Source organism: Lipotes vexillifer, unplaced genomic scaffold, assembly GCF_000442215.2.
Source record: "Lipotes vexillifer unplaced genomic scaffold, Lipotes_vexillifer_v1.1 scaffold266, whole genome shotgun sequence".
Classification (NCBI taxonomy): domain Eukaryota; kingdom Metazoa; phylum Chordata; class Mammalia; order Artiodactyla; family Lipotidae; genus Lipotes; species Lipotes vexillifer.
Genome location: NW_006776113.1, coordinates 493,928 through 504,031, shown reverse-complemented (window position 1 = coordinate 504,031; position 10,104 = coordinate 493,928). Strand labels below are relative to the sequence as shown.

The following is a 10,104-nucleotide window of genomic DNA, read 5'->3' as shown; positions in this document are numbered from 1 at the left end:
CACCAACTAATCTACACAGAGACAGTTTACTAGTTTAGCCTTCCAATTGGATTTTCTAGTTTTAGTTATTTCAATAAGTGGTCTTCATAAACTTCATATAATTTCTTTTAAGATGTTTAACATTTTTCATTTACTTTTCTCTAGTAAAGCTGGATCACCAACACTACCTCTTTAATTATATTCTAAAATAAAAAGGAAATTTTTTTTTCTGCTATAATTTGATCTGTAGTAAACAGATGAATCACATTTCACAAAATTCCTGTCTGGCTGGGACCATGTCTTTGACACAAAATATGTATATTTCCTACAAATCTTCATACATTATTATTTTTCTTGCAGTCACACATAACATATACTATAGTTTAATTTCAGCAGTTAAGCAGCGGAATCTTGATACAACTTGCCTGGGTTTAAAGCCTAGCGTTCTACCACTAAATGTTAAATATTATTCTAACTTACTGAATGAATGACAGTGAAATTCCAAACAGTCATTCGATGACTTCTAGGCCCACAAAATAGCTAGAGAGCTTAGTCTCTGCAGCAAGTCTAGTCATTTGTTAATTTGTAATTAAACGCCAAAAGGTGTAAGTACTGACAAAGGTCATATGATGATAATATAGTTAACCTAAGCCAGCACTTTTGTATTGCATTGCATATTTTCCACTTCACTATCTTTTAATGTAATATTTTTTCAATTAGCAAATAATTTTAATTGCAATGCACATACCTTGAGAATTATTTTAAATATGAGAAAATCATGGTATTTGATAAAGGAAATCAAGCAGAAAATTTCACGAGAATGATTTAACAATTTTGTTGATAGAAGATAAGGTTGAAGTTAGTAGTGGAAAAGCCACTTACACTGTAGTATCTGTTATGTGTGATTGCGATAAAAATAATAATAATAACTCAATATGTGCCAGGTATTCTTCTAAGGGTGTCATATGCAATAAGTCCTTTAATCCTAACAATCATCTTATATGGCAGATACTTTTATCATCCCTATTTTACAGGTGAAGTAACTTGCCGAAGATCTTTATAGCTAGTAAGTGGTGGGGGTCAAGACTTGAAACCAAGCAGTCTGGCTCCAGAATACCTTACTCCTCTTCAAACATGTTAGAGCTAGTGGTTGTCTTATTACAAATAAATCCTAAGTAAATTTCACTTTTAATAAATCTGTATTACCTCTTAAATATTATTATATAGGAGCTAGCCAAATTAATCATCAATTCATAAAAATTGAAAGTAAAAAAATAATTAACAATAATTATAGGAATTTAGTAATCCAGTGCCTTGAGAACATTTATTCCTCGTGATGGTATAGATTTCTTACTATTTTGTGTGTTCCAACTTATAGGTTTCAGGAATCTGAGGTCATTACCTTTCATTATCTGATACAACATTTTTTTAAAGTCTCTTTTTAAAAACTACCCCAGGCACAATAGCTTTTTGCACTGTTTTTCTTTCTACTGTTACTGAAGAGACCTAAGGAACCTATTGATTTACCAACAACAGCTAGCTAGTTGATGGACCTTAAGCAAATCCTCAGTCATTTGATAACCTAAGTTATAGAATGAGGTTGTTGGAATAGCTACATCGAAAATCTCCTATAACACTCTACATTTTATTTCTGCCTGGTTCCCTGAAGTATCATTTGGGTGCCCGTGGTCATCGACCCTATGACAAGAAGAGGGAAGAGGCTCCCAGCCTGAGACCTGTCCCCCCTCCCATCAGCGGAAATGGCTATCAACCTCGTCCAGCCAAAGCATCTATCCGCCAGAAGAAAGTGGAGAGAAAACCCCCTGATACTGACGGCTGCCTGCACGCTGACCCAGACCTGGTGGGTGGGCCTCCCATGCGAAGAAGGCCTGTATTCATCATGTCTTCCTGATGTTGTGTTGACCCACATTACCATCATTTTTATTTTGTTTGTTTCTTTTGGATGTAAATACAAAACATAAACTTATTGGGCCCTGGGCTAAGGGTGCTTTTCTAATTTTCTTTGGTCTGGGGCCAAGATTACAAATTAGGACACATGAAATATCATGAAACATCATCTCCTTTGTACTTTGCCCACTTTGTTCAGATGGTAACATTTTCATAGCCTAATTACCTTTGTTCTGTGGTAAAGATTATTTTTAATCTTCAGAGGAATATAATGATGAGCCTAGAATTTCTGGTCTCACATAAAGAAAATCAAACTGCAAGTTTTTATATTGGTGAATGATATCATTGAATTTTCACTATGTGCTATTTTCACAAATATCCATAGCCCCAATCCTTCATCTAATGTTGGCTATTTTCTTTGTTTGCAGGGCGTGTTGTGTCCTACAGGATGTCAGTTGCAAGATACTTTGGTAAAAGAGGAAAGACCAATCAGAAAGAATGTAGAAGAGTTAATTACTAATATAGAGTCTCTTTCCCAGACCTCTTCTTCCACCTTTCAGTATATAACTCTGCTAAAAAACATGTGGAAAGAGAGGCAGAAGCAAGTAAAAGGTAGATGTCCTTGTGCTTCCTGTTTGATTCTGTTATAAAATTGAAACTGTCAGAGTGCCATGGGAATGCACAATTCTGAGAAGATTCATGTTTCTAGATGAGTCCAAGTAGTTCAGTATGAGCCTGATTACCCCAAGGTCCTCACTTAGGCATCTTCACCTGCAACTTGTCTGACAAGCACTATGCAATTCTTATTCCCAGTTTGGCATCAGCAAGGATGATTCTCTATGAAAATTTTCACTGTGAGTCCTTATTTTTAGTCTATAAAAAAACTTGTGACTCCAAAGACAGTATATTCACAAGTAAAAATTTAGCATTTATAGATTTAACATTTGAGGTTTTGAATATAACTGTGTCCAGGATATACTCAATTGAATTGAAGATAATGATCTTACCCTTTGAATCCTGAGATCTGAGTGCTTTGAGTGCTATTGTCTTGGTGGTTAGGAATCAGCTAGTGAGCCAGCATGGCATAGGTGTTTCAGGGAGTAGCAAACCCAAGTTTGGACATTTTTCAAAGGAATCATGGCATTTCTCTTGTGTATTTTAAGGCTCTGCTGTACTTAAGTAAGATGAATAAATAAATCAAGTGTATCTACTCCATGAGATGTTGAACTTCTGAGATGGAAAGCCTAAGTCCTGCTTTCTCCTTTTTTCCTCACCAAAGTAATAAACAACTTATTGTATTTATTATTAGGCATAATTTTTAGCTTAATCTAAGGTAAATTACTATTATAGTAGCTAGACTATATGTTAATTTGTGTATGCCATGGGGAAAATAATTTCCCTTAAGTACAACTACATATCATGACTGCCCGATGTTCATTCAGGGTCTATAAGTTTATTCTCAGAAAATCAGAATCACAATTGTGTGGTTGAATACGTTTAGTTTTTTTATCGAGAGAAAATGCTAACCATTCCTACATAATTTCATTTTTCCAGATAATGAAAATGTAATAAATGAGTACTCCTCACAGCTGGAAAAGCACCAGTTATATATAGATGAGACTGTGAACAGTAATATTCCAACTAAACTTCGTGTGCTCCGTTCAATTCTGGAAAATTTGAGAAGCAAAATACAAAAATTAGAATCGGATGTCTCAACTCAGATGGAATACTGCCGCAGCCCGTGTACTGTCACTTGCAATATTCCTGTGGTGTCTGGCAGAGGTAGCTAGTTAAGACACATATTTCTAGTAGGTTCCAGAAGAACTCACACTCTCTAAAAATAAGAGAACTAAAAGAAGTCCAGTGGATTTTCCCAAGAGATCCTAATAACATCTTAGCACATCATGAAGATATCCCTAGCATGCCTAATACATTTGCCAGTTTTTGATGAGTAGGAAGCAGTGTAATTATGGTGATAGCTCCATGGGTGTAATGTACATGCTTGCTTGAAAAGATGCTGGAATCATGGATACATGTAAGCATTTCTCCATCACGTGGGTTCTGGAAGTTTATGGATATCACAGGACACAAAAGGTAGAGAAGAGCTTTTTCACCCCCTTGGCAGATAGAATTCCTTGAAACTGAGTTTGATTTTTAGTAAAAGGAAGATTCAGTTTCTACAACATATTCTCAAATATCTAAAAATGTTCCTTAGTATCTATGTAATCAGTTATCTTACAAAATTAGTGACCAAAGACAAGGTAATGATGTTGTAGTCCCTAAATATAATGTTATCTTGTGGTTGCAGAATGTGAGGAAATTATCAGGAATGGAGGTGAAACATCTGAAATGTATCTCATTCAGCCTGCCAGTTCTATCAAACCATATAGAGTATACTGTGATATGAAAACAGAAAGAGGAGGTAAGTGTTTGATAGCTTTTGACCTATTATGCTGAAATTATTTTAATGCCAGGAAATAAAACCTAGCTTTAACGTAGCTAACAATGAGCCATTTGATTTGGAATTCAATCTGATGTTTTAGAATATCTCTGATTCACAATTTGGGGTAAGATAAGGCACTTGCAGTTTCCAAAGATTTTGTAAGTTTTCCTCTCACATTTATTTCCTTATTATATCTATTTTGGAGCACTAAATATCAATGGGCATGAATTAAATGGACAAGGAATTCAGACATTGCCCTCAAAGTGACATTATTTGTTAGTGGTAATGTGTGTTATTTTGTTTCTTTCAACCAAAGGATGGACAGTAATTCAGAACCGTCAAGATGGTAGTGTTGACTTTGGCAGGAAATGGGATCCATATAAGGAAGGATTTGGAAATATTGCAACCAATGCAGATGGGAAAAAATACTGTGGTGTACCAGGTAAAAGCTGGGAGTACAAAATAAAATCATTCTTTTTTAGATTTTTTTTTTCCATTTAAAAAACATAGTGTTGGTAGTCAGTTTTTAGGAGTTTTAGGAGGTTAAGAAGAATTTACAAAAAGAATATAAAAGCTAATGATGAGGGGGGAAGCCAGTTTATTTTTTTAAAGGTTTTATTTTTGGTGAGATTTTATTTTATTTTTCCTTTAGGTGAGTATTGGCTTGGAAATGACAAAATTAGTCAGCTTACCAGGTTGGGACCCACAAAGCTTTTTATTGAAATGGAGGACTGGAAAGGAGATAAGGTGACAGCACTCTATGAAGGATTCACTGTACAGAATGAGGCCAACAAATATCAACTCTCAGTGAGCAAATACAAGGGAACAGCTGGCAATGCCCTCATAGAAGGAGCTTCTCAACTGGTGGGAGAAAACCGGACTATGACCATCCACAACAGCATGTTCTTCAGCACATACGACAGAGACAACGACGGCTGGTACGTGCTGGTTCTTCCCTCCTGCTTTTAGCGCCGCTGCTAACACTCTGCTTGGAGTCATTAATGATCACTAATGTGATTAGTGACTCTCATTTCTTGGGTACTTCCTGTGTGCCAGCCACTGTGCTACGCTCTTTCTGGGTCACTCTAAAGCACTCCAGCTATAAGGTTGCCATTACTATCCTCATTTTACAAATGAAAATTAGAGAGATTAAGTAATTTACGCAAAATCACATAACCATAAAAGATACAACTGGAATTTGAGCACAGTTACAAAGTAGTGCGTACTTAGACAGATTTCCCTATCTCTAAATTGGACTGTGTATATCAAAACCTCCATTTTGTTTTCCAGGGATCTGTAACACTAAGGGATCTGAAAGCTATCATTTCAGGATAAAGTAACAAATATAGATTAATTTGCCACATAGGCCCAGTTCTCTCCCTTTCTTTCTATAGGGCAGAGAAGACCTTTGCTGTGTAATTGTGACTTTACATATAGAACCAGAGGGAAGGAATATTGCACCCAGCACTTCTCTGTGCGTACTTTGCAAAGAATTAACTTGAGAGCACTGCAGTTCTAATAACCCCAAACAAATTTCCTTTCAGGAAAACTACAGATCCCAGAAAGCAGTGTTCTAAAGAGGATGGTGGTGGATGGTGGTATAATAGATGTCATGCGGCCAATCCAAATGGCAGATACTACTGGGGTGGCCCTTATACCTGGGACATGGCAAAGCATGGCACAGACGATGGAGTGGTGTGGATGAACTGGCAGGGGTCCTGGTACTCGATGAAGAAGATGTCCATGAAGATCAGACCCTACTTCCCAGAGCAATAGTTCTCCACACATAGATTATTATTCTTCCCTATGTGACAACATTTTTATATATCATGTCATCAGAATTTCTTTTCATACCTTATATCCCTCTAAAGCTATCAAAATGTAGTAAGTGTGACTTTTTGGAAACAGTATTTAGGCAAATGACATTTAAAACATCACATGATTTTCTTTCATATTCATCATTTCTATTGCATACCAAGATGTAACTAAAAGGATGACTGTGGATAGTCAGTGTTCATAATTTCAGTGGATTGTGAAAAGTTTCAAATTAGGAAGAGAAATTTTCTATCCTTGTGGGAAAACTGTGAGGTGAGCTAAAAACCTGTGTTTAAAAGTCCACTTTTAAACCTCTCTTTATTTATGTAAGATCTGTCACAGAAAACTCAAAAAGATTTATTCATTAAACTGGTCTCTGTTACAATAAATTAATGTTTTCTTATTTTTTACTCCACACGGCCACTGAGTTAGGCTTTGAACTTGTGAGAAAAGAGAAGCATTCACAACCTCAAGTAGCTAATGAAGTGGCAGTGAACCCCTGAAAGTTCAGCATCTCCCTCTGCACCATGAAAATCCACTGCTCTGCAGGGAACTAGACTTGCGGATCAGAGATCCCAAGAGGACAGTCACGGTCAAGTCTTCACCATTTGTTTTTTGAGGGAAACAGCAAGGGAGGAAGCAGCATTTGCCTGTTGCCTCTGGAAATTCGGCCTATTGGCCTCAACTGGGTTTTTGTTTTTCACATGGTCACACCAGAACTGAAGTAGAAGTGAATTTCTCTTCTTTCTACTTCTTCTCGGCAAATGAGTATATCAACTCAACTTTCTTTTACTCTGTATTCTCCATCTGCTCTGTGCAACCCTCTGACCCTTAGTCCTCCTTCCCTCTTGTAGCATCATTGCCACTGATTTTCATGGAAACATTGTTCTGATGCTCATCTTCTTAACCTTTGCATCTAAGCAAAGGTTATTCATTTCTTTCATGGAAATACCATCACTCCCTTAATTCCTCATCATAGCCAACTTCAACTTTTACCTGGTTTCCCTGCCGTAGGTTCTGTCCCACCTATATTCAATTTGTCTGTTACTCTGCCATCACATATACCATCCTAAAAACAGAAAATTCTGATGAAGTTACTTTCCTGCTTAATGTTAGCTCATTGTTATCTATGTGTTAAAATCCAGATTTCTTAGCTGGGAGTGAAAATGGCTTGTTACTTGGTCCCAGCACTGTCTCCTGCCCCTGTCCCCCTTCACTATACATCTGCACTCTTGTCACAGTGAATTTTTCACCATTCCCGGAAAGGTCAGGCCCTTTTATATCGTGCTCCCAATTGTAAACAACATCTTTCCTCCAACACCATCTGACAAAATTGCTGTCCATTTCAAGCTTCGCTTTAAATGCAATTTGTCTGTTCTACACATCTTTCTCCTTCGCTGATAATGAGCTCTTACTCATCTTTGATTCCAGAATCATCTGCCTGTCAGAAAGTCAGGTTTTCATAAATTTATAAATATTCTATGACTAAATCCAATGATTATCAAGATCTTGGATAGCTCTTTTTTAGGTAGAACCCATTTTCCAATAAAGGCACACATAGAAACTCAATATGCAAGATACTGGAAATTAGAAATTTTGCAGCAAGCCTGAGTCTATCAAAAGCCCATGAAATAAAGGATGGAGAGGTGGCAGGGGCCCAATCTAAGGGCAATATCCCTCAGATCTTTGCTCAACCCCCATATGTACTCAGAGAGGACTAAGAGAATCCTAGAGTTTAAAGTAAAACCACAGATTAAAACCCACTAAAGTAGATAATCCGATGGTCAATTTCTTAGTTAATGTACAAGTAGCAGAAACACAGAGACCACACCTGAGTAATATGTAATATCTATCTAGAAAGAAGTAAGCCTTCTTAAGGTATCAGTTGGTAAGAAATGTTACCTATCTGATTTTGCCCATTCAAGCTTCACAATTTTGAATACAATCAAAAGGTAGTGTCCCCTAGTTAGAATATATAAAACAGTATCTAAAAAGGTTAACTCATGACTTTTATGAAGATAACAAAAAGATGAGTTGAAAATTAATAATCCCACACTATGGCATGAGAACTATAATATATTTATTATACAATTAAGACTGAAAGTATGGAACAAACTATAAAGGATATATGCACTTGGGATGTAAACTTCCCATTCCTCTACATTTAGGAACCAAGGAAAACAAGTAACCAATGTTAACTGAAGCCTTGTTTCTTAAGGGGCAAAAACGTAGATTATCTAGCATACCACGAGCCACAGTAGTTAAACTGACATTTCTGTTCAACCATTACACACACCAATCATCTAAACCGGCAGAGCTTATTTAGAAAAGAGAGTTCCTGGAGTCAACCCAGGATTATTACATCAGAGCCTCTACATGGGAAGATCCTAAGAATATATATTTTTAATAAATGTCCCCAAGAGATTCTGATCACCAGCTGGATTTCAGAACGAGTGATTCAGGCTACACTTGCATTCACCTGAGACTCCCATCTGTCTTATCTAGCACTCTTCCCACTCAAGTGGTGACTATGAGGCAATATTTAGAGCAAGAGGTCATCTTTGAAATTACTGTGACTTCATACTGTGACCACTGCCTATCTTTAAGGCTCAACTTGGATTTAGCAGCTAGAACCACTATTTCTATTCTGGTATCTGTCCGTCTCAGCTGATTTTTTAGTTGGACTTTTAGTTTTTCTGAGGTGTAGAAACAAATGAAAGATGCTACCTACCATTTGAACATAGAGCTGAAGCTGTGATCTGAACACCATGCAGCCCCCCACTGTGCCATGTGATCTGATACTCCCTGCTTGATTCTCCCACTGTCACTCAACTCTGCACCAAGTCACAATGTGTTGGTGCATAATTATGCCTAAACCTAGCAAATGGAATAAGTTATGTTTATTTAACATTAATTGTGGTTTTAAATAACAAAAGTAGTACATATTACATGTAGACGTTTTGGGAAATACAATTTGTAATTTGTAATTTCAGCACTAAGAGGGAAGCAGCTAATATCTCGGTAGATGTTTTTCTTTTTATCCTGTGTGCATTTTAGAACTTGAATATTTCGCATTGTGGCATGGAAAAATTTCCATGTTACTTAATATTCTTCTATAGTGTTTTCTCTATGATTTTTAATGACCATATAATATTCCATTGTGTGCCATGTACTCTTTTTTTTTGGAGTGGGGGGCGTTTGCGGGCCTCTCACTGTTGTGGCCTCTCCCGTTGCGGAGCACAGGCTCCGGACGCGCAGGCTCAGCGGCCACGGCTCACAGGCCTAGCCACTCCGCGGCATGTGGGATCTTCCCGGACCGGGGCACGAACCTGTGTCCCCTGCATCGGCAGGCAGACTCTCAACCACTGCACCACCAGGGAAGCCCATACTCTTTTTTTAAGCAAGTGTCTCTCATTAGACATTTAGATTTTTCTGACCTAGTCCTAATAAAGACAATACTGCAATTAGCATCCTTATGCATAACTTTTTTGCATATATACATAATCTGTATTATCTATAATATAGGTTTTTATCTATTTCCTTCTAGGATAAATTCCTAGAAGCAGAATTTCTGGAGGAAATAAAGGATTTTGGCATTCTAAAAGATTTTAAAATAAATATATTGCCAAATAACTCTCCATAAAGATTGCATTGATTTACCTGTAACACACAGAAATAGAGGTGTTTGTATTTTTATTTTTCTTCTCCTTCATGAATGATGAAAGTTATGATTAAAATATTGACAATTGCTTTAATTTTCATATCTTTAATTACTGGTGCAACTAAGTGATTTTAAAATGTTTAATGATCATTTGTGTATCTTGTTTTGAGAGTTCCCTTTCAGGTCCTATCCCCAATTTTCTATTAGGAGAATCATCTTTTATATGAATTCTTAACCATTCATTATGTATGTAGGATAGCAATCAGGAGTATGATAGTACTCACTATTTACTCAAATA

General features: G+C 36.8%; 1 protein-coding gene across 2 annotated transcripts in view; it reads left to right on the top strand.

The window, feature by feature from the left end:
- FGB (fibrinogen beta chain) overlaps positions 1-6,392 on the top strand; it is a 7,521-nt gene extending 1,129 nt beyond the window's left edge. The window contains exons 2-8 of one of the 2 annotated variants that reach the window (XM_007450281.1): positions 1,649-1,717; positions 2,367-2,499; positions 3,442-3,669; positions 4,196-4,309; positions 4,647-4,772; positions 4,983-5,268; positions 5,875-6,392. In XM_007450281.1, coding sequence (XP_007450343.1) covers positions 1,649-1,717; positions 2,367-2,499; positions 3,442-3,669; positions 4,196-4,309; positions 4,647-4,772; positions 4,983-5,268; positions 5,875-6,106 — 1,188 coding nt within the window. In that variant the 3' untranslated portion in view covers positions 6,107-6,392. Of the gene's footprint in view, positions 1-1,648; positions 1,841-2,315; positions 2,500-3,441; positions 3,670-4,195; positions 4,310-4,646; positions 4,773-4,982; positions 5,269-5,874 lie in introns of both variants that reach the window. The other variant, XM_007450280.1, reaches the window with a different exon arrangement.
- The last annotated feature ends 3,712 nt before the right edge of the window (positions 6,393-10,104 follow it).